Below are 25,666 nucleotides of genomic sequence, written 5' to 3' on the forward strand. Positions count from 1 at the left end.
TCTTTTTTCCTGCCAACTGCTAAGTCTCTTCGACTCGCCACACTTTAACCCCGCCTTTATGGCTGCCGGCCAGCTCTGGCGAACGCTGGCAACTGACTCCCACGACTTGTGATCAATGTCGCAGGACTTCATGTCGCGTTTGCAGATGTCTTTAAAGCCGAGACATGGACGGCCGGTGGGTCTGATACCAGTGGCGAGCTCGCTGTACAATGTGTCTTTGGGGATCCTGCCATCTTCCATGCGGCTCACATGACCAAGCCATCTCAAGCGCCGCTGACTCAGTGTGTATAAGCTGGGGATGTTGGCCGCCTCGAGGACTTCTGTGTTGGAGATACGGTCCTGCCACCTGATGCCAAGTATTCTCCGGAGGCAGCGAAGATGGAATGAATTGAGACGTCGCTCTTGGCTGACATACGTTGTCCAGGCCTCACTGCCATAGAGCAAGGTACTGAGGACACAGGCTTTATACACTTGGACTTTTGTGTTCCGTGTCAGTGCGCGATTTTCCCACACTCTCTTGGCCAGTCTGGACATAGTAGTGGAAGCCTTTCCCATGCGCTTGTTGATTTCTGCATCTAGAAACAGGTTATTGGTGATAGTTGAACCTAGGTAGGTGAACTCTTGAACCACTTCCAGAGCGTGGTCGCCAATATTGATGGATGGAGCATTTCTGACGTCCTGTCCCATGATGTTCGTTTTCTTGAGGTTGATGGTTAGACCAAATTCGTTGCAGGCAGCCGCAAACCTGTCGATGAGACTCTGCAGACACTCTTCAGTGTGAGATGTTAAAGCAGCATCGTCAGCAATCCAAATCTAGGATAGGTCAATGGGACATGCGTTCAAACTAGTAAAAGGGAAATTTTAGATTTAAAAGCAGGAAGTTCTTTTTCATAGTGATCAAGACCTGGAAACGAAAACCCTGAAATCATTTAAGAAACAAGATGATACTGCAATGAGGGGAGTTTAAGCTCTCTCTGGATAGACCAAATGGCTTTCTTCAACCATAATTAGCTTGGGATCACAGTCGTCTAGGAGTTCATTAGTCAGAGGAGATGCCCTATAACAAAAAAAGTAACATTCTTTTTATGAGCCAGTATTTTTTTTTCCAACGGCTATTGTAATCAAAATCATTTAAGCTGATCTTTACTGAGTGTTGGAACCGGGCATGTGGGACAGCCCGGAATGAAAACCACGTAACACCGGGACCCGGAGACATTACTGGGTAACACTGGGGCCTGGTAACCAGGCAACACCGGAAGCGTGGTTGGGAGTAATAGCAAACAGGTAAAGGCCGCAGGCAGTTTTTATTCCATTCTGCATCAATGTGGGGTCGATTTGTTCGATTAAAAGCGCCATGTAAGTGTAAGGACTTTATTTGTTTGACACAACACACAGCAAGTCTGTCAGTTGCTGTGGAGAGAGCAGGCTTCTGATTCGGTTGTGTTGGCATCACAGACTAACATCCGTATTCTATCAACAGGGGCAGAGGGGGAAGGAAGGGGGACGAGAGGAGGGGAAAAGGGAGGGGAGGCGAAGGGGCAGTGGCGGGAAGGGGGAGAGGCAAGGGGGAGCCATTGCAGTATTTCCACTCGTTTACATTTATTCCTCCTTTATACTCCTGATGGGAGTTACATACTGTGGTTTGATTCTGAAGACAAATCTCCATGTAAACAATGACAATGAGTTTTGAACCATGGATGTCAATACAATCCTGCACACACTTTCCACTACAGATCATGGTACAGTGATCACTGCTGTTGTCCTGATTAAGACTGTGTTCTCATCACTGCTCCAGCTCAGCCCAGACAAGGTGTATTTACCCACGTAGCCTCGAAGAACCCTTTCCATTGTATTTTCAGTTAAATTCTGAGATATATAAAAATAGCATCACGCACAACAAGTTAGAAACCAGCTTGTACAACTGAGAAAGCTGCAACAGATGGACTGTTTTGGGAGCAGGAAGACAAGAGGGGACAGAGAATGTTTTTGGTGTATATGGTTATTTATTGATCACTGAAAGGATGCTGCTCTGTGACTCCCGTTTCCTGACCTTGTGTTCTGTTTTTGTTAGGATGTTCAGGAGAAGTGGTCTGGGGAGTTCCGCCCTGGCCAGAGCCCAGGCCCAGCTCTCTGGACAGAGAATATTAGGAAGCTTCAAGGACACTGGGGATGAACTGCAGGTGATGAAGAATTATCTTCCAAAAAGTATCCTTTTCATACCCTCTCGACCTGCTTTTTTCTTACCAGGCTCCAGGGTTGTTGGAGCTAGCTTGACTTTGCTAATTTTGTTGTTTTGTTTTATTACTTTCTACCCATCTATATCTATCCCCGGCACCTATATCTATTCACGCCCTGTGTCTCATATGTCTTCTCTCTCTTTGATTTTTCATTTTCCTGGCAGGGAGGGATCAGGTCGCTTACGAAAGTTCTGTCAATCAAGATATTAATCTTACTACTGGAAGGAGGACAAGACCTCCCTGCCCCCGCCGCCACCCCCTGCCCCAATTACTTTCCCTCCTCTTTCCACTTATGGTAAAGTTCCTGACTTTGTCTCAAAGCCCCTTCCCTCCTTTGCTGAACTCAGATTGGGAATTACAGTTGTCAATCATGTATGTTCTACCACTGAGCCTCCTTGAATCTACATGCTTTCAGTTTGAGATGGCAACAGCAATCTTTTTCTAAACTATCACTCTTGTATTTGCAGGAATATATTAACACTCTCTATAAGAAAAACAGTGCCCTGGAGGTTAAACCATTCAACCTGCATGAAATTAGTAACCGAAGTGACCTTTCAGTAGAGGACAAAGAATGGAAAGCGAATCAATATTCAAAAACTGCAGTTACCATAAAGCCAGCAGAAGGCATCAGTGAGCTGTCATTGACTGGGAATCGGTTCTTGAAGAAGCCAAACAAATTGGCAGTATCGCAAAGCCCCACAGTGAGCAAGAGCGTGTTGAAGAAAGCTAATGAGGCAGACACAAGAAGACCTGATGCTGCTGCTTGGATCAGATCCTCCAGTGCTGCGCTTGCCAGACTGGCACAAATAGAAAACAAAATCATGAGCAGAAGACTGAGTGCACACGTGATCGACTCTGACGAGGATTTGCGGACTTCTGATGAGAAGCAGATTTCCCCCAAGTCAAGCAGTGAGTTAAGCGGAAAAGGGAGCAGGTTCCTGAAGAAAATGGCAGGTGCTACTACAAACCAGGAGTTCAATGTTGGGGGTCCAAAGAAAGAAATGGGATCTTCAAAGAAAGACCAACGTAATGCACATCCTGGAACTCTAGTCAGAGTGGTCACAATCGACAGTGATGAGGAGGAAATGAGAAAGATGTTAGGAAGCTCCCTGGAACACTCTGATGAAAATGAACTTTTAAAAAGATCACTAGGGACTCCACAACACAGTTCCAAGTTCCAGGTAGTGTGCTTACATAATACTACTTCTACAAAAACTTGCATTTACATAACATATTTAACATTGTAAAATGTTCCAAGGTGCTTCACAGGAGCATGATCAGACAAAGTTTGACACTGAGCCACATAAGATATTAGAGCAAGTGACCAAAAGCTTGATCAAAGAGGTACGTTTTAAGGAAAGTCTTAAAAGAGGAAAGAGAGGCAGAGAGATTTCGGGAGAGAATTCCAGAGATTGGGGCTTATATAGCTGAAGGCATGCTGGGTGAAGGAAGAGGGGAATGCACGAGAGTTCAGAATTGGAGGAACACAATTCTGAGGGTTGTAGAACTAGACAAGGTTACAGAGATACGGAGGGGCGGGGCCATGGACAATATGAACACAAGCATGAGAATTTTAAACTCAAGGTGTTGCCTAAACCGGGAACTGATGTAGGTTAGCGAGCACAGAAGTGATGAGTGAATGGAATCTGATGCATGTTAGGATGCAGCTAGCAGAGTTTTGGATGCTTAAATTTACGGAGGATAGGAGATGGGAATACAGCCAGAAGCAGTTTGAAGAGCAAACGCATTAGAAGGTTTTTCCTTTATTTCAAATAATTTTTTATTGAATTATACAAGAATTCAGACTTTTTTTAGATTAGAGAAAGAATACAAAATAAATGCTGCTTTGAAAACAACTCAGAACTTACAAATACATTCTTGGGCAGGGTTACTAGTGAATTTGCCAAGGGAGTATCCTTGTCAGAAGAAGCTAGTCAGACAAGGGGAAGGGGGAATGAGGTTTACCATGGGTGGCCGTCAGTGTTCCGTGTAAAATGTTGTTGCGCAAGGCCAGTTTTTTCAATGCACAGTACCTTTTTAAATGTTATTGTGTGGTTGCACATGCATGATTTTTAACCCAGGACAAGGCCTGCATGGTATCTTCCAGGCTGCTGCATGACCGTGCACGCGCATAACTTAGCAGTAATATTGGTGCTCATATTTTGTACTTGTGGAAGCTGAGGGATACGATAGGGTCTATTAAGAAATTAGCCTACGGATCCCTGGGGTTGCAGAGCTTGGGGCTTAAAGAAACATGGAAAATATTAGCAGGAGTAGGCCATTCAGCCCTTCAGGCCTGCTCCACCATTCAAAAAGATCATGGCTGATCGTCTAATTCAGTACCCTGTTCCCACTTTCTCCACATATGCCTTGATTCCTTTGGCATTAAGAAATATATCCTTCTCCTTCTTGAATATATTTAATGACTTGGCCTCCACTGCCTTCTGCGGTAGAGAATTTCACAGCTTCACCACCATCTGAGTGAAGAAATTTCTCATCTTGGTTCTAAATGGCATACCCTGTATCCTGAGACTGTGACCCCTGGTTCTGGACTCCCCAGCCATCGGGAACGTCCTCCCTGCATCTAGCCTGTACAGTCCTGTTAGCATTTTATAGGTTTCTATGAGATCCCCTCTCATTCTTCTAAACTCTAGTGAATATAGGCCTAGTCGACCCAATCGCTCCTCATACGTCAATCTTGCCATCCCAGGAATCAGCCTAATAAATCTTCTTTGCACTCTTTCCATGACAAGAAATTCCTTCCTCAAATCAGGAGACCAAAACTGCACACAATACTCCAGATGTTGTCTCACCAAGGCCCTGTATAACTGCAGTAAGACATCCTTGCTCCTGTACTCTAATCCTCTTGCAATGAAGGCCAACATACCATTCGCCTTCCTAACTGCTTGCTGCACCTGAATGCTTGCTTTCAGCGACTGGTGTACAAGGACACCCAAGACTCGTTGCACCTCCCCCTTTCCCAATCTATCACCATTCAAATAATAACCTGCCTTTCTGTTTTTACAACAAAAGTGGATAACCTCACATTTATCCACGTTATACTGCATCTGCCATGCATTTGCCCACTCACCCAACTTGTCCAAATCACGTTGGAGCCTCTTTGCATCCTCCTCACAGCTCACATTCCCCCCCAGCTTTGTGTTGTCTGCAAACTTGGAAATGTTACATTTATTTTCCTTATCCAAGTCATTAATATATATTGTGAATAGCTTGGGGCCCAATCACTGATCCCTGTGGTACCCCACTAGTCACTGCCTGCCACCCGGAAAAAGACCCGTTTATTCCTACTCTCTGTTTCCTGTCTGTCAACCAATTCTCAATCCATGCCAGTATATTACCCCCAGTCCCATGTGCTTTAATTTTGCACACCAACCTCTTATGTGGGACCTTATCAAAAGCCTTCTGAAAATCCAAGTACACCACATCCACTAGTTCTCCCTTTTCTATTCTACTAGTTACATCCTCAAAAAACTCCAGTTGATTTGTTAAGCATGATTTCCCTTTCGTAAACCCATGCTGACTTTGTCCAATCCCGTTTATGCTTTCCAGGTGTTCTGCTATCACATCCTTTGTAATAGACTCTAGCATTTTCCCCACTACTGATGTAAGGCTAACTAGTCTATAATTCCCTGTTTTTTCTCTCCCTCCTTTTTTAAATAGTGGGGTTACATTTGCCACCCTCCAATCTGTAGGAACTGCTCCAGAGTCTACAGAATTTTGGAAGATGACCACCAATGCATCCACTATTTCCAGGGCCACTTCCTTTAGTACACTGGGATGTAGATTATCAGGCCCTGGGGATTTGTCAGCCTTTACCCCGATTAATTTCCCTCACACTATTTTTCTACTAATATTAATTTCCTTCAGTTCCTCCCTCTCATTAGACCCTTGGTTGTCTAACATTTCTGGGAGGTTATTTGTGTCCACGTTTGTGAAGACAGGACCAAAGTATGTGTTTAATTGTTCTGCTATTTCTTTGTTCCCCATTATAATTTCCCCTGTTTCTGACTGTAAGGGACCTACATTTGTCTTCAGTAATCACTTATGTGGATTGGACCTGGAGGAAGCCCATATCTCTTGTTTCTCTAGCTCCAGGTTCACTGTTGCATCACATGCCACTCTTGGTAGATATGTTCTTTGGTCATATGTATCTTGTGAAGTTCCAGATTGCACCAGGGTAGAGACATGCACTGGATTGTAGGACATTAAAACTGGGTCTGGAAGTGAGTATCGGATCTGGGCATAATAGCAGAAATCTTGTGGGAGGATGTGGAACTAGTCCGTCAGCTGGTTGGATTTGGCCATTCCAGTGCAGCTGCCTGTTTTGGATATGCAGTTCTCATCCCATGCCTTGAACCTATTTGTGGCAAGTACTATTAGATAATGGGATCTGTATCATACAACAGGCGGGACCTGGTTAATGCTTCCCTCCAATCTTCTAGGTTAGTGACACTATTGGATGTTTCGCAGCACAAATCATTGACTGCACTGTAGTTGGACAAGGTCAATTATCTATAGAACTGTACAATTTTCTAGCACATTTTGCCCATTTAGTTTGATCCAGCTCTTTGAGCAATCCAAGGCGAATTCCGTGCCCCTACACTCTCCCTATAGTCTTGTATCATCTCCAGCTTCAAACGTTTATCCAATTTTCCCTGAAACACTGCAATGGTCTCTGTCTCAACCACTCACCGTGGCTATGCATTCCATCCTCTCACATCTTTGTGTAAAAAAAATAATTCTCAACCTCTTCCCTCGCACTCAGTTTCAAATAAATGACACTCATTATTGATTGCCCAATCAGATGAAGGTCTTTTCCCCAATCATCCTACCAAAACCTTCCAGAATGTAAAAATCTACGCTTAGCCTTCTGTGCAACACTAGAATTAGTTTTTCCCTATTTATTCTTTGCATGACTATGGTTTCCCATCCCTGACATCGTTCTGGATAATTTACACTAGACACTTCCTATGGCTTTAAAGTCCTTTCTATAATGGGGTGCCTCTAATTGTGATCTAATTAATATTTTGTGCAAACTTGTCATTACCTCTTTACTCTTGTACTGTATTCCCCAATTTATCAAATGCAATATGCTGTTGGCCTTTTTATAACTTTATCCATCTGTACTTGCACTTTCAGGAAATTGTTTTTTATTCTCTCTGTTCATCCACATTCTTCATCTTTTGAGTTATGCACCAGTTCACACTTACCCACATTAAATTAAATCTGCCATTGTCTGCCCACTCCACTACTCTATCTGTCTGCCTGAAACCTTTTACAGACTTCCTTACTGTTTGAGGGAACCTGTTACTTTTGTGTTGTCAGTAAATTTTAAGATGGTGCTCTTTATGCCCAACTCCTAATCATGCAGATATACCCCAAGAATAAAAATGCCAGCTGTGTCCTTGGAGTGGTTTTGTGTGAGGATTTCTTTGTTCAGTAGGTGCATTGCAAGTAGACAACCTCTGACTCACAGCTGGAGAAATCTCTTTGATCTTAAGGGAACTGTTACTTGCCTCCTTTCTGCGGTGATGTGCGAGACATAAAATATGACTTGCTATTTATTGAGTGTTGAGAGCCATTGTAACTGGGAAGGTGAAAACATCACTGATAATTGGAGGACAAGGCTTCAATAAGATACATATACCTTTCCCATTCTATGTAATCTTTGGTCTAGGTGTAACACTAGTTTCATTTGTTTATTATTTATAATCTTGTTTGCAAATTTATAAATATTTGGTTACACTTGTTCCTGACCTGTTTTGACTTATGACATTCTGTCGTTGACTTATGTTTTATTTTACTCATAGTCTATCTTCAGAAACCATCTGACAAGTCAATTGAGAATGCCTTCTCCACCCAGTGTGGCCTCTCCTCTGAGTCAGTCTCCAAGAATGAAGTTTGTGAAACGACTCCCATCTTCCCCATCTGAACGAAGTGAGATTAAATCTCTGGATGAGCTTTTTACTGAATCCTCTATGGCTGAGGATGTGAAAAGTCTTGACCTTGAGTCCTCTGATGGTGAGTATCTCTTTGTACCTGACATTATAGCCGTCTTGTTCGATTGGAATTGCTGATGAGCATAAAATTTGACACTGTTCAAAAAGTCTGCAGTCCACAGTTTTGTTATGCTAATTCTCAGTTTCTAACTGTATCTGTGACTCTCTGACGGAGTACAGAAACAAGGGAAAATTTAGCAATTGGGAAAGGTCATTTGGTCCAACAAACATACCTCTTTTGTTAGATGATCTCAAGCCATACATTGATTTCTCACCTTATCCATCTATCCTCTCTTTGTCCAGAAATGTATCCAGTTGTTTTTTGAGCCCATTCCTAGCTGGTAACCTAGTTTCCTGGAGTCCCATAGTGCCAGATCATCTTGGACATAGAGCCTGTGAATGTTGCTTTTTTGGTAACAACACCTTTTACAGAAAAATATCAAACCAAATTTTGATAAATTTATCTCTTCCAGTAAAAAATGAGGAGAACTTTGGATAAAAAATACACTCCCTAAGCTTTGCTTTCCCCTTCATAGACAGTGAATATTGAAAAGCGACTTGATATGTGGGATGCATCACAGCTGAATCTAGCCCTGTCCTGATTGTGTGCTCCCAGGCTGCAGCCAAAAAGTGCGCAATTAAATTGGCCTGGATTTTACCAATTGGGCAGATGACTTGACGGGGGCTATGCATGGCAGTTGCATGCATGGGCGAGCAGCGGGACTTCCTGCACGATTTTACCAGGAAGAGTCAATTAAGAACTGGCAGGCGGGACAGCAAGCCAATTAACAATGGTGGGCGGGTCCTAGTGCTGACAGTTTGCATGGAGGTGCCATTTTTAAAGGCATGTGCAGTATTCAGGCAGGCTGAAGGCACAGGCAAAAAGGAGGGGGCTCTACAGCAATTGACACAGCAGATGAATAGCTTCAGAACAAGGATGGGTCGCAGTACAATTCAACCACACCTCCCTGGAGGCATTCCTGCAGGCAGTCAGAGAAAGGAGTTTCCAAGGGGGTGTGAGGGGAGGGGCAGGAGGCCAGAAAGCCTCACCAAGAAGGCATGGCTGGAGTTGTCAGTCATTGTAAGCAGCCGAGGGGTTGTTGAAAGAACCTGGACCCAGTTCAGGAAGAGATTTAATGACCTGCTGCAGTCTGGAAAGGTGAGTGGCATTTAGAGTTGCAAATTGGAAACTCAGCATGAATTAAAAGGCACCCATACAATTTGTGTAGAATGGATGCCATCAGAATGGGATTGCTGTCCACAGCTCATTGTCCCTTCGCACCAAAACAGAACTTCCCATGTGTGGTATCATATCTATTGGAATTCTACATAAAATGTCAAATTACCTGCCAGATATGACCTGGAACAAAACATTGTAAGATCTTTCCTGCCAGCTCAGTAGATAAATGCACCATGCAGTGTGATATTAAATCATAGAAACCAGGAGCTCCCAGGTTGATCATGGACAATGCTGGGTTTGTTGATCGCAGAATAGCAATTGAGGAACGACGAGAGCTTTGGTGTCCCTGCTTCACATTTTATGCATTGGGCAACACCAGCCACAAATGTTCACAAGGTGGTGCCCAGTTCACATGCACCCATACCCCATGGTCAGTGATGGGTGAAGGGGATGAATGCTGCATTGAGATGACTTACTGTCCACCTCACCATGCCATCCCAGTGGCGTGGTTATACACATTTACAGTGCCTCAGAGTGACCAGCACAAATGGGCCATGAGACAGGAGTGACACCGCGTATGTCTGTGCGCACAGGAGAAGTGCACTCAGAATGCCAGGGTGTGTCAATGCGCCGAAGGCAGAGTGCCTTTCATCGCCGTGGTGACGCCAATGATGGAGGAGGAGGCCGTGGAGGTCGGTTGAGGGTGAGGCAGGTGTGGAAGCTACGGAGAGCGAATAAGGTGATGATTGTGTCCAACATTCCTGAGACCATGTGTGGCTTATGGCACCTGTGTGGGCCTTAACTACCACTGGAAGCTCTTATTCAAGAGGAGGAACCAGGGCTCAGTTGAAGGAGCAGCTGTTTCACTTAAATCATGTCTCTCTCCAGTAGCAGATGATGAACAGAGAAGGGCTCTGGAAAACTAAGAGGATGTAATGTCATCTCAATACACTGTTTCACTTTATTCCAGCGCACCCTCCACCAGTGCAGATTCATTCATTGGTGGGCTTGTTACGCATGTAGAACAGGTGGCACAGTTTGGTGAGCACTCCAAGGCGCTGGCGAGCCTCAGGTGTCATCAGCAAAGCAGCAGATGCTTCAGCAAGCACGTGAAATGTATGAAGATCTGTCAGAGTTTCCAGAGGCAGTGCAGTCCCATGCGCAAATATGAGTGACACTGTATCTCTGGTATGTGAACATGTGGTGTCCTCCATTGAGAGAATGACAAACCACATGCAACATAGCACTGAGTGGATGCAGGGGGCTGTGCATGGCCTCATGGGGTAATAAGAGTGTGGAGCTTAAGATGATTAATATCAGTATAGAGAAAGTACTGAAGAAATTTAAGGGATTAAAGGCCGCTAAATCCCCAGGACCTGATGACCTACATCCTAGGGTTCTGAAAGCAGCAGCTGCAGAAATAGTGGATGTGCTGGTTATGATTTCCAAAATTCCCTAGATTCCAGAACAATCCCAGCAGATTGGAAGTTAGCAAATGTAACACCGCTATTCAAGAAGGAGGGAGAGAGGGAACTACAGGCCAGTTAACCTGACATTAGTCATTGGGAAAATGCTGGAATTTATTAAGGAAATCATAGAATGGTTACAGCACAGAAAGAGGTCATTCAGCCTGTCATGGCACTCTCTTCTAGAGCAACTCCTAGTTCTACTCCATAGGGTTTTCCCCATAGTTCTGCAAATTTCCTCTCCAGATAATTATCCAATTTCCTTTGGAAAACCATGATTAAATCTGCCTCCATCACATTCTCAGGCAGTGCATTCCAGATCCTAACCATTCGCTGCGTAAAAAGGCTTTTTCCAATGTCACTGTTGCATCTTTTACTAATTGCCTTAAATCGGTGACCTCTGGTTCTCGATCCTTCCGCCAACGGGAAGTGGGGGGGGGGGAGGTCGAGACCCCTCATCATTTTGAACCTTCTGTTCTCTGAGGACAATCCCAGTTTCTGCAATCTATCCTTGTAAATGAAGTTCCTCATCGAACAATTCTTTCAATGCCTTCAAGTCCTACCTAAAGTATGGTGCCAGAACTCAACACAATACTCCAGTTGATGCTGAACCAGTGTTTTATAAAGGTTCTTTATAAGGAAGGCAGTGGCACAGTGGGAATCTCACTGGCATAATAATTCAGAGGCTTAGACTAATTCTCTGGGGATATGGGTTCGAATCCCACCACGGCAGATGGTTAAATTTGAATTTGATTAATAAATCTAGAATTAAAAGCTAGTCTAATGGTGACCATGAAACCATTGTTGATTGTTGTAAAAACTGATCTGGTTTACTAATGTAGGAAGGAAATCTGCCATCCTTAACTGACTTCAGACCCATAGCAATGTCTCTTAAATATCCTCTGAAATGGCCTAACAAGCCACTCAGTTGTATCAAACCTCTACAAAGTGTAAGAAAAGGAATGAAACCGGAGGGACCACCTGACAACGACTTAGGCACTGGAAACGACAATGGCAAACCCAGCCCTGTCGACCATGCAAAGTCCTCCTTACTAACATCTGGGAGCTTGAGACAAAATTGTGAGAGCTGTCCCACAGACTGGTCAAGCAACAGCCTGACATAGTCATACTCACAGAATCATCTTCACACTGAGGATACCCACCATCGTGTTGTGTGGCACTACCACCGCAATAAATGGGATAGATTTCAAACAGATCTAGCAACTCAAAACTGGGCATCCATGAGGCGCTGTGGGCCATCAGCAGCAGCAGAATTGTATTCAATCACAATCTCATGACATAGCCTCATGACATGGCATATCCCCCACTCTACCATCAAGCTGGGGGACAAATCCTGGTTCAATGAAGAGTTTTGGAGGGTATGCCGGGAGCAGCACCAAGCATACCTAAAAATGAAGAGCCAGCCTGGTGAAGTTACAACACAGGACTACTTGCATGCCAAACAGCAGAAGCAACATGCGATAAACAGGGCTAAGCGATCCTACAACCAATGGATCAGATCTAAGCTCGGCAGTCCTGTCACATCCAGTTGTGAATGGTGGTGGACAATTAAACAACTAACAGGAGGAGGAGGCTCCACGAATGTCCCCATTCTCAATGTTGGGGGAGCCCAGCACATCATTTGGCTGAAGCATTTGCATCCATCTTCAGTCAGAAGTACCGAGTGGATGATCCATCTCGGCCTCCTCCTAAGGTCCCCAGCATCAAAGATGTCAGTCTTTAGCCAATCCGATTCACTCCACGTGATATCCAGAAACTGCTGAAGGCACTGGATGCTGCAAAGGTTATGGGTCCTGACAACGTTCCGGCAAAAATACTGAAGACCTGTGCACCAGAACTAGCTGCGCCCCTAGACAAGCTGTTCCAGTACAGCTGCAACATTGGCATCTGCCTGGCAATATGGAAAATTGCCCAAATATGTCCTGTGCACAAAAAGCAGGGTAAATCCAACCTGGCCAATTACCACACTATCAGTCTACTCTTGATCATCAGCAAAGTGATGGAAGGTGTCGTGACAGTGCTATCAAGCGGCACTTGCTCAGCAATAACCAGCTCAGTCACCTCATTTTGAGTTTCGTAGGGGCCACTCTGCTCCTGACCTCATTACAGCCCTTGTCAGACACGGACAAAAGAGCTGAACTTCAGAAGTGAGGTTAGAGTGAATGCCCTTGACATCAAGGCAGCATTTGCCCGAGTATAGCATCAAGGAGCCCTAGAAAAACTGGAGTCTTTGGGGATAGGGGGAAAACACCCTGCTTGTTGGAGTCATACCTAGCACAAAGGAAGATGGTTGTGGTTGTTGGAGGTCAATCATCTCAGCTCCTGTACATCACTGCAGAAGTTCTTCAGGGAAGTACCGTAGGCCCAACCATCTTCAGCTGCTTCATCAATGACTTTCCTTCAATCATAAGGTCAGAAGTGGGGATGTTCGCTGATGATTGCATAATGTTCAACACCATTCGCAACTCCTCAGATAATGAAGCGGTCTGTGGAGAAACGCAGCAAGACCTGGACAATATTCAGGCTTGGGCTGATAATATTCGCGCCACACAATTGGCAGGCAATGGCTATCTCAAGAGAGAATCTAACCATCTCCCCATGACATTCAATGGGATTATGATTGCTGAATCCTCCACTGTCGACATCCTGGGGGGTCACCATTGACCAGAAACTGAACTGGAGTAGCCATATAAATACTGTGGCTACAAGAGCAGGTCAGAGGCTAGGAATCCTATGGCGAATAACTCACCTCTTGACTCCCCAAGCCTGTCCACCATCTACAAGGCACAAATGTGATGGAATATTCTCCACTTTCCTGGATGGGTGCAGCTCCAACAACACTCAAGAAGCTCGTCACCATCCACGACAAAGCTGCCTGCTTGATTGGCACCCCATCAACAAACATTTGTTCCCCCCACCACCAACACACAGTGGCAGCAGTGTGTACCATCTACAAGATGCACTGCAGCAAAGCACCAAGGCTCCCTAGACAGCACCTTCCAAACACGCGACCTCTGCCACCTAGAAGGACAAGGGCAGCAAACGCATGGGAACACCACCACCTGCAACTTCCTCTCCAAGCCACACACCATCCTGACTTGGAACTATATTGTCGTTCCTTCACTGTCACTGGGTCAACATCCTGGAAATCCCTTCCTAACAACACTGTGGGTGTACCTACCTCGCACTGACTGCAGCGGTTCAAGAAGGTGGCTCACCAACACCTTCTCCAGGGCAATTAGGGATGGGCAATAAATTCTGGCCTAACTAGCGATGCCCAAATCCCATGAATGAATAAAAAAAAATTATTAGTTTTTCATTATGTAACTAGATAGAGGGGAACCAGTAAATGTAGTATATTTGGATTTCCAAAAGGCATTCGATAAGATGCCACATAAAAGGTTAGTATGCAAGATAAGGGCACATGGAGTTGGGGGTAATTTATTAGCATTGGTAGAGGATTGGTTAACAATCAGGAAGCAGACAGTAGGGATAAACGGGTCACTTTCAAGTTGCCATACGGATCAGTGCTGGAGCTCAGCTATTTCAATCAATATTAATGCCTTAGACAAAGTGACTGAGAGTAATGTATCTAAGTTTGCTGGCTGGGTGAGAATGTAAGCTGTGAGGAGGTCACAAAGGCTGCAAAGGTATATAGACAGATTAAGTGAGTGGGCAACAAGATGGCAGATAAAGTATGATGTAGAGAAATGTGAGGTAGTATTCTTTGGTAGTAAGGGTAGAAAAGCAGAATAATTTTTAAAGGGCGTGAAACTTCTAAATGTTGTTGTTACGAGTTTTGTTTTTTTATTTGAAGGCTGAGAATTCTGTGTGTTTGCTGAAACTTGGTGTTTGAACTGAGTGGGTCAGGCTGCAAGACACCTGTTCCAAACAACAGCAAGGGAAATGACAGGTCACATGACTTGATTGTTAGAGTTTCCATTTAATTTTTGCATTGTGGAGATCAGTAAGCTGAGCAGGCAGGAGGCAGAACAAACTGGCTGGGACCTGTTTTTGAAGACCAGATAAGAGACCTCCCTGAAAAAGAAGGCTTGCCTCTCTTGTAAAAAAAAAATTCTACATTTGAGGTGGTGGCTGTGTTCTGCCTGGAGGAAGAAAAAGACCCCGGAGAGGAAAAGACGCAGGAAAAGAGGAGTTGCTACTCTCTGCGGAGGAAGGCTGCTTTTCTGAGAGGAAGCCCTGCATTTTTAAAGGTAGCAGATACCTATTGCCTCCAGTCTCTGAAAAATCTCTGCCTCAGGAGTGATTCCTGTTGTCTCTTGTGTTTTGAGAGATCCTGAAATCTCTAAAACGCTTCTATTGCTAGACTGTTAGTTCAAAACCCAAGTAGACCTGTTGCTATACCCTTTGCTGAAAGATGTGTGACGCCTGCTGTGGACGAAGTGCCGCGAATGCCTACCCATCACAGACTGTTCATCAACCTTGTCTGGAGAGACGTAGAGTGGCATCCGCCTATTCGACTCTGGGGCACCTCACCAACCTGGAAATATCCTATCAGAACGTGACAACCTAATTAGTTTATTATTCCTAAGAAACAGTTGTAAACTGAAACATCCTTTTAAAACCAGTTAACCCTTTTTTAAAATGTATATGTGTGTGCACGAGGGTTAGGAATAATAAGTTTGAAAAGAATCCTTTCACATATAGAGTTATCTCATTATTATTTAAGACTTAGTTTATTAATAAATAGTTAATTTTATTGTTAAAAAAAACCTGGTTTGGTGTGCTTTATTCTGGGGGACAAATAGACTGTTTAATTTGGCTATTTTCCGATAGGTGGGAAACTTTACTAATATGCTGTGACCTGTGGAGTCGTGGGACTGAATTAACAGTTTATTACTCCTGCCTTGGTCATAACAATGTTCAGAGAGATGTAGGTGTACTTGTACAACGAACACAGAAAGGTAGCATGCAGTACAGCAAGCAATTAGGAAATCAGATAGCATGTTGGCCTTTACTGCAAGGATTTTGGCTTACAAGAACAAGGAAGTCTTGCTACAATTGTACAGGGCATTGATGAGACCACATCTGGAGTACTGTGCACAGTTTTGGTCTCTTTATCTGAGGAAGGACATACTTAGCTTGGAGGTGGTATAGTGAAGGTTCCTGGGATCAAACAGTTGTCCTATGATGAGTGGCTGAGTAAATTAGGCCTATACTCTTTGAAGTTCAGAAGAATGAGAGGTGATCTAATTGACACATACAAGATTCTGAAGGGACTTGACAGGATAGATACTGAGACATCGTTTCCCCTAGCTGGTGAATCTAGAACATGGGCACAGTCTCAGGATAAGGGGCCGATCACTTAGGACTGTGAAGAGGAGAAATTTCCTCATGTGAAAGATTGAGTGTCTTTGGAATTTTCCACCCCAGAGGGTTGTGGATGCTCCATCATTGAATATATTTAAGGCTGAGATAGACAGATTTTTGGTCTCTTAGGGAATCAAGGGATATGGGGAGTGGGTGGGAGAGTGGAGTTGAGGCAGAAGATCAGCCGTGATCATATTGAATGGTGGAGCAGGCTAGAGGGGCTATATGGTTTACTCCTGCTCATATTTCTTATGTTCTTATGAGGTCTTTGGAGTGATAGATGGGCCCGCGACGCATCTCCCCGTTGCCTGGAGCTGAACCACTCCAGGCAAGCTTGGGAGTGCCAGTGGGGCCTGAAAGGGCAGAGGCGAGGCAGGCTGAAGGCAGATCCTTGGCCCCTTTGACGGTGACCAGCTGCAAGCTGGTTTGTTGACTGAGATGGCCCTAACTTTGGAAGGCTCTGGTAGGCCTCAGACATCCAGAGGACACAGGCCACTGCCATCTACTGCACCAGAGCAAGAAGGACAGAAGCCTACCTCTACATCGACTCTGGGCACAGGGGGAGCACCCCGTAGAAGTGACCATAAGCAAGCACTTAAATGCATGGACTTGCACTTGGGGTTTCACTGTGTGATAATTTGTTAATTGCAGACGCCTCTACCGTTTAATGAGTTAAATGTCTTGACATTCAGTGTATAATGACTCATATTTTTATCCAACAGTTGACAGTGACCAGATGCGGAATCAAATAGATGGATAGTATGTAAAAGTGAGGGCCTCATGAGTGCCTGTGTTGATGGAAGGCCTTGGCACATGGTGCTGATAGGTAGAGACAGATGCTAAGGGACTCTTATGAAAAGTAAGCAAGGCTGCCTCTGGGAGAGAACTTCTTGGTTTGGTGGGCCTTTGCACTTGTCCTTATGTGATGTGTCTGCTGATCAGAGAGTCACGAATCTCCCTGCCATGCATTCTATGTCCTGAGAACCAGGGCCCATGGCACCATCTTCTTTGGCTGACACCTGTTGAGGCATCTTATCTGATCCTCCTCCTCTGAGGTCCAGCCATGGCCCCATAGTTCGTTGCCCTCTCTGGCCTGATCAGTTGTGAACAAGGTTGCGAGGCATTGCTGGATCTGGTGCTGGGAAATGTGATGGGCCAAGTTGACCAAGTGTCTGTGGGGAGCACTTAGGTAAGGGTGATAGCATAAGGTTTAGATGAGTAATGCAGAAAAGCAAGAAACAAAATAAGGTCCAGAAAGCTTATATAATAAAAGCAAAATACTGCGGATGCTGGAAATCTGAAATAAAAACAAGAAATGCTGGAAATACTCAGCACGTCTGGCAGCATCTGTGGAAAGAGAAACAGAGTTAACGTTTCGGGTCAGTGACCCTTCTTCGGAATCTTGATATGTCACTTCTCTGTAAACAACTCTCCTGAGTCACCAAGGCTTCTTTTGTTTATTTAGCTTAAGGCATGTGACATCCAGTAAAAGTTTGTTTTCAAACAAAACCTCACATGTCCTCCCAGTGACTCTTGTAAAAAAAAAACACATCCGTGGAATCTTTTTGGTTTTCCAAATGAACCAATGTCTATAATCTTTAACACAAGTCCTCAAATCATTTTAAGAATGGAACATTCAATGGGGATCCTATCTTCGGTATGTCCCTTGTTTAGAATTTCACCCAAAATATTTTGCAAATAGAACCCCATAACCACCGCCTCTACAAGACCCAGTGTTTCCACAGCTAAAGTGCTTTTAACGACCCGTTTTATTTTCTTAGTCTCCCAAGCCAAAGGACAGCATTTCCTATTTTCACCAATCAGAAATATTATGAAGCCAGCTGTACTCGAATACCCATTAGCAAGATTAGCATGTGAAGCATCACTTAAAAATTATTAGCTTCACATTCTTTGGGTCACCTAAGGATGAGAACTTCAGTACACATTTCTCCAGATTTAGTTTTTTTTTAAAATGTTTTATTTGCCCTTAAAACATTCTCAACTTTTGGATGTTTTATCATCGTGCTTTACTCCAAGCTCATCAAAACTAGCATCAGGCCTAGTCTGAGAGGACAACAAGTTTAATTGACCAGTCAAGCTTAGAAATTGCTCAGTTTCTGCTTTAGATAGATAATCATCTTTCTGTGATGACCCAACGCGATTAAACGGGATGGGAGTAACACTTTCTAAATAGGATTGTTGATTTAAAGTTATTCCAGACTTAGTCTGATTAATATCTAAACCAATATATTTAAAGGCCCCACAAGCCTGATTCTCAATCTTAAATTCTGTGATAATCATCTTAACATATTTCTCAAAATCTGCAATACCACCCGATTAGAAATCATCAACATGCATCATGAAGATGCCTGAAAGTTTCCCTTTATGATATCAATAAAACATCGCAGGATCTGCTTTTAATTGAACACAAACAATTTTCAACAAAACAGACCTCACTGAAAAATACCACACCCTGGAAGTATCATTAAGGCCATAGACACATTTGTTCAGTTTCCATACTTTTCCTTCTGCATTTGCTGCCTCTTTGGTGGTTTCAGAAACACTTCTCTCTGAAAAGTATCACCCTGCAGAAATGCAGCTTTTATGTCAATGATCTACACTCCCATGAATACATGGCCAAAAGAGCTAAAAAGATTTTCAAGATTATTTTTCCAGCTGTAGGAGAATCCATTATAACATTGGTATCACCCAGTCGCTCTTCAAAACTCCTCGCAACTAGCCTCGCTTTAGCTTTATATGTTCCATCAGGAAGGACTTTTTCCAGTACAAATCCATCTGTGTGACAAGGCTGGCTGTCCCCTATCTGGTACCTCAGAATATACTCCAAACTCTCTCTAACTCTCCAATTCCTTATGTTTTGCTTCTCTTCTCAGTTTATCTTCAAGTTTATTGGTGGCCACTAAAACTTCATTGTCATGAGGACTTCTGCTTCTAGTTCTGTTCCGAGACTGCTCTCTAGGCTTCGTTTCATTGTGGAATCTGCTCAAACTACGACCATTATTGGCACTTTGATGTCTTTCGGGACTACTGCTAGAAGATCTCCCGCGCACGTTATCAGAGACTCTTTCTCCAGTACGTGATCGCTTCCTTTCGCAACAGTCACTTCCAGACCCACTTGCACTGTGGTTTCTTACCCTGTACTCTTTCACCCCATTGTGCCAGTCCATGGACCTTGCTTCTTGGCCATCATCTTGAACATTTAACCAGTATTGAAACTTGCCTGTAGGTTTTCCAGCTCATCCCACAATTGTTGCATCTCCCAATCTGGACCCTGCTGGAATATATATCACCCGGTTACCTACTCGGGGCAATTGTCCTTTGGATGTGATAGCTCTTTCTTGAACATCATGATCCCTTATTTCTTAAATGGTAAGAGATTAGAAAGTGTAGATGTACTAAGGAAGCTGGGTGTCCTTGTCATAAGTCACTGAAAACTAACATGCAGGTGTAGTAAGCAATTAAGAAGGCGAATGTTATGTCAGCCTTTATCGCAAGAGGGTTTGAATACAGGAGTAGTGAAGTTTTGCTTCAAGTGTATAGAACCTTGGTTAGACCGCACCTGCACATCTTTGTGCAGTTTTGGTCCCCTTACCTTAGGAAGGATATTTTTGCCATAGAGGAAGTGCAATGAAGGTTCACCAGACTTGTTCCCGGGATGGCAGGACTGTCCTATGAAGAGAGATTGGGGAAACTGGGCCTGTATTCTCTAGAGTTTTGAAGAATGAGAGGTGATTTCATTGAAACCTACAAACTACTTAAAAGGGATAGACAGGGTAGATGCAGGCAAGATGTTTCCCTGGTTGGGGAGTCTAGGACCAAGGGACACAATTTCAAAATAAAGAGGAAGTCACTTAGGACAGAGATGAGGAGAAATTTCCTTATTCAGAGGGTTGTGAATCTTTGGAATTCTCTATCCAAGGGGCTGTGGAAGCTCAGCCATTGAGTATGTCTAAAGCAAAGATTGACAGATTTCTAAATACTAATGACATAAGGGGATATGAGGATAGTGTGGGAAAAAGGCATTGAAGTGGTGATCAGCCAATGTCATATTGAATGGCGGGGCAGGCTCGATGGGCTGAATGGCCTACTCCTGTTCCTATGTTCCTCACATTACTATCCAACCCTTGATCTACCTCACTGTTCCTCAGGACATTCATCACAAAACACATGAGTATTTGAGGTACAAGGTGCATTGTTTCTCTCAATTAACTGCTCAGATTCTGAGATTTTGTAATCAACCCCAATCAATTGCGAGGAATGAACCTTAACAGTTTGTGATTTCCATGCTTGATAACTACTGTCTTACCATCACGGCTGATTACCTTACCAGGGCCCTATGACCCTCTCTTCATAATACACCAAATCTTGAATTAAATTCCACTTCAGATGACTTTGTACGATGCCTCAGAGTTCTCCGAATTTTCTCAGTGATCTCAATCTTGATGAAAGCCTGTCTCCTTGAATGTAAAGCATTCAAATGTGCAGAAAAAATGCACCTAATTGTAGTACCTTCTAGAGCAGGAGGACGGTCGCACAGTACAGAAGGCAATTTGAGCTTCCACCCATAGACCAATTGATACGGACTATATCCTCCAACCATCTGAAGCAAATTCTTCACATGAACCGCCCATGCCAGGGCAGTTGTCAACTTGCAGTTTAGCTGGTCAGCTAAGATTTTACGCAGCACTTCATTAATCACTGTGTGATTCTTTTCAGAGAGCCCATTGCTGAAAGGACTTTCAGCTGCAGTAGTCATAACCATAATGTTCATGTTTTCACACACGTCTCTGAACTCGTCATTGGTAAATTCCCCTCGATTATCAGTCAGAAACTTAGCTGGTGCCCCAAGTCCAGTCCCTAACCATTTCTCCATAACTTTGTCTATAATCACCCTTTTGTCCTTGCTATTTATTATTGTAGAAAGACTAAATCTAGTTGCTAGGTCGATAAAATGTAGAATGAAAATATTCTTGTCTTTGTCCCACACCTTTAAATCTATGGTGACTACCTCGTTAATGTCACATACCAATGGAAGGCTGACAATAGGACGTAATGGTGTCCTCCGATACTGTTTACAGATTTCACACTTCTCACTAATCTCTTCTATTAGCCTGGTATACTCTTCATCAATCACACCTGCATCCTTTAGCAGGGTTTTTAATCTCTGACAAGAAGGGTGAGCAAATTGTCTGTGTAACTTTAATACAGTTTGCTTTTTATCTCTGATTCTTAACACCTGATGCCATTAATACTTGTCTAACACTCTGGCCAGAAACATCAGGTTTTGTTAAGGTTATACAATAATTTGGGCAGCACAGTGGTTAGCACCGCAGCCTCACAGCTCCAGCGACCCGGGTTCAATTCTGGGTACTGCCTGTGCGGAGTTTGCAAGTTCTCCCTGTGTCTGTGTGGGTTTTCGCCGGGTGCTCTGGTTTCCTCCCACAGCCAAAGACTTGCAGGTTGATAGGTAAATTGGCCATTATAAATTACCCCGAGTAGGTGGTAGGGGAATATAGGGAAGGTGGGGATGTGGTAGGAATATGGGATTAGTGTAGGATTAGTATAAATAGGTGGTTGATGGTAGGCACAGACTCGGTGGACCGAAGGGCCTGTTTCAGTGCTGTATCTCTAAATAAAAAATAAAACTAAAATAATAATGCCCTAACTGGGTAAACTGCAAATTCACTGACTTTCCAAAAACAATTGCCTTATCATGCTCCATATCAAGTTTCATTTGTGTCTTTTTTCATTGAAGGCTTACTCAACAATAAAGGTATCTCACTAGAGACTATGTCAGTGCTGTTCCAATTCTTCTACTGTAATAGTCAGACCTACTAACGGTGCTTTCATCCTCATTCCTCCTGTCGTTAACTCTTCCATTGTACTTATGCCTGCTTCCAGTATCTAGACCATTTCGAAACCTAGTAAATATTGAGTTTTCCATTCTTTGTGTCACCACAGAATGCCCTGTTTGTTTTACCACGGCTGCAGGAAATGACTGTGTCCCCAGGAATTTCTTTAAGGCAGCAGACGTTTGATCCAACAGGGAGTCTTTGTCCAAGAACTGAACCCCAGTTAGAACCAGAAGTATGTCCATATGCGACACCCTAGCACAATCTAGCAATTTAAATGCTAGCACTGAACCAGGGATCTCCAAATTGAATTTCCTCAATCTTCTATGCAGTCTGTTAAAGTCCATGATATATTCCTCCATTGAATAACCATCTGTTTTCCGAAATCTATCAAAGTCTAACCATGTCTCATTCGCATTCAATAGGTCATCTTTCTTGTAAATTTCATCCAAGAAGATCCAACCCTTCATCAGTATCCAACTGACGAGCATTCAGTTCACAAAACACTTCTGATTTTACTTTTGGAAGGAAGTAACCACACCAAGGCCATACTCTTTGGTGGAGATGTAACCCGTGTCCACATATCCACTTCATTCTTCCACTGGTCATATGGTTCAGACTCAGAACTTTGGTGGGGGGGGGGGGGGGGAGGGGTTGATAATCATACCCTGACAATTTACACTTGATTTCTGCCATATTTTCCAAAATAACCCGTGAGATATTAGTTTTCTATGTAAAAAAAAAAATCCAACCTTCAGCTTTAGGCAACCATCCTGTGCTACCATGTCAAACTCCAGAAAGCTTGTTGTGGGAGGATAATGCTGGAGCCTATCTTTACTCAGTTTCACATTTATTGTACAGAGTAAAAGGATTACAAACATGTAGCTCCTCACTCAAAACCCTCCCCCAGTTTCAGTAAATGTCTCCTTATAAGTGCTCAAGTAAGACCCCAATTAACAGCCTCCACCTGCATATAATCAAACAGTTGATACACAATTAACAGTTTAAAAGAATGTCTTGATTGGAAGAGGGATAATTTCAACACGATGAGAAGGGATCTAGCCAGGGTCGAATGGAACCAAAGACTTGCAGGAAGAGCTGAATCGGAACAATGGGTTATCTTTAAGGAAGAGATGTTTCAGGCACTGGCTAGGAACATTTCAACAAGAGTGAAAGGTAGGAGAACCAAGAACCATGCTCCTTGGTTGATGAGGGAGATAGAGACTATGTTGAAACAAAAAAAAAGTTGTATGATGCATGTCAGGTGAACTCATCAAGTGTGAACCAGGCCACATACAATAATTTGAGAGGGGAGGTGAAGAGGAAAATAAGATTGCCAAAGAGAGAATCTGAAAATAAAATGGCAGACAACATAAAAAGGAACCCAAAGATGATCTACCGGCATGTAATAGTAAGTGAGTAGTAAGAGGTGGAGTGGGGCCTATTAGGGACAGAGAGGGTAATATATGCTTAGCGGCGCATGGCAAGGCTAATATACTTAATGAGTATTTTGTATCAGTGTTCACGAAGGAAATGGAGGCTGACAAAATAGCAGTAGAAGCAGAGAGAGTAGCGGCAATGGATAGAAATTGAGGGGGGATGCCATGCTTAGGGTAGATAAGTCACCTGGTCTAGATGGCTTGCATCCCAGGTTACTAAAGGAAGTGGGGATGGAGATTGCAGAAGGGCTTGCCATAATCTTTCAATCTTCCATGGATACCGGGGAAGTACCAGAGGATTGGAGAGTGGCAAATTTGACACCCTCATTCATGAAAGCGTGTAATGACATTACTAGCAACTACAGGCCAGTTAGTTTAACATCAGTGGTTGGTTAGGTTTTGGAAACAATAATTAGGGAAAATATCAATGGACACTTAGAGAGATTGAGTTAATTAAGGATAGCCAATATGAATTTGTAAAAGTCAGATCATGCTTGACTAATCTAATTGAATTTTTTGATGCAGTAACACAAGGGAATGCGATGGATGTTGTTTATATGGATTTTAAGAAAGCATTTGATCAGGTACCACATAAAAGGCTGGTTAACAAAATTGAGGCTCATGGAATAGGAGGGTCAGTGACCAGTTGGAAAAAAAATTGGCTTAAGGACAGAAAACAGCAAGTCGTAGTAAATGGTTGCTTTTCAGACTGGGGGATAGCACAGTGGTGATCCCCAAGGGTCAGTGCTGGAACCACTGCTTTTTTTGCTATATATAAATGACTTTGATCTTGGAATACAGAATAGAATCACAAAATTTGTTAACGACTCCAAAATTGGAAGTGAGGCAAACAGTGAGAATGATATGAACCGCCTGCAACAGGACATAGATAGGCTAGCGGAATGGACAGAGAGGTGGCAGATGGAATTTAATACTGACAAGTGTGAGGTGATGCATTTTGGCAGAAGGAATAGGGAGAGGTAATATATACTTAATGGCACAGTTCTAAAGAATGTGCAGGAACAGAGGGACTTTGGGGTGCATGCTCATTGATCTTTGAAGGTGGCAGGACATATTGAGAGAGTGGTTAGTAAAGCATTTGGGATCTTGGGCTTCATAAATAGAGGCGTTGAGTACAAAAGCAGGGAAGTTATGCTGAACCTTTATAAAGCTCTGGTTGGGCTCCAACTGGAGTAGTGTATCCAGTTCTGGTGACCACACTTCAGGAAGGATGTGAGGGCCCTTGAGAGGTTACAGAGGAGATTTACCAGAATGGTTCCAGGAATGGGGGATTTTACTGACAAGGTTAGGTTGCAAAAGCTGGGTTTGTTGTCCTTAGAACAAAGGAGATTGAGGCGAGTGTTAATCTTGTACACTTCTATTATGACAGGCTTAGATAAGTTAGACAAGGAAAAATTGTTCCCATTAACAAATGGTCGAAGAATTTGGGGACACGGATTGAAAGCTTTGGGCAAAAGATGCAGGGGAAATATCAGGAAGCACATTTTTTACTCAGCAGGTGGTAATGACCTGGAACTTGCTGCTCATAAGGGTGGTGAAAGCAGAGACAGTGATTTCAAGAGAAAGTTGGATGGCCACCTGAGAGAAATCGACTTGCAGGGCTATGGGGATTGAGCTGGGGAGTGGGACTGACTGTAGAGCTCTGTGGAGAGCCGGCATGGACTCGATGGGTGAATGGCCGCCTTTTGTGCAGTAAATAAATGACTTTGATATATTGGCCAGCCTGACTGTACATGGGGCATCCATTACTTTTTTTCTGCAGCGATGGGCTGCTGACTGATAGATGTCACATTAATCTTCAGAAAATCCCCTGGAACAAACCACAGGCAAAAAATTTGAGAGCCATTGTCGCCTTTAAGGCTATAGGCATTGGGTATCCACCACTTCCCATTGGCATCAACTCCTGCTCTAATGTACCACACAGCTCTGCCACCACCTCCCTGGAAAGACACAGTCTTTGTAGACCTTGGCGCTGAGACATTCCGATGAATCTAAGCATCTGACGGTACACCCTTTGAGCTAGGTAGTGCTATCGGCCTGCCTTCTTGCCCCCATCTGTCCTCTTCGCCCATGTCCAA

General features: G+C 43.6%; 1 protein-coding gene across 3 annotated transcripts in view; it reads left to right on the plus strand.

The window, feature by feature from the left end:
* Nucleotides 1-1,215: 1,215 nt before the first annotated feature.
* Nucleotides 1,216-25,666, plus strand: part of c36h19orf44 (chromosome 36 C19orf44 homolog) — a 46,910-nt gene continuing 22,459 nt past the window's right edge. Inside the window, exons 1-4 of one of the 3 annotated variants that reach the window (XM_068016640.1) lie at nt 1,216-1,284; nt 2,072-2,180; nt 2,705-3,418; nt 8,069-8,279. In XM_068016640.1, the coding sequence (XP_067872741.1) occupies nt 2,073-2,180; nt 2,705-3,418; nt 8,069-8,279 (1,033 nt within the window). In that variant the 5' untranslated portion in view covers nt 1,216-1,284; nt 2,072. Of the gene's footprint in view, nt 1,363-2,071; nt 2,181-2,704; nt 3,419-8,068; nt 8,280-25,666 lie in introns of all 3 variants that reach the window. The other 2 variants (XM_068016639.1, XM_068016641.1) reach the window with 2 other exon arrangements.

The sequence above is a fragment of the Heterodontus francisci genome, chromosome 36 (assembly GCF_036365525.1).
Source record: "Heterodontus francisci isolate sHetFra1 chromosome 36, sHetFra1.hap1, whole genome shotgun sequence".
Taxonomy (NCBI): Eukaryota; Metazoa; Chordata; class Chondrichthyes; order Heterodontiformes; family Heterodontidae; genus Heterodontus; species Heterodontus francisci.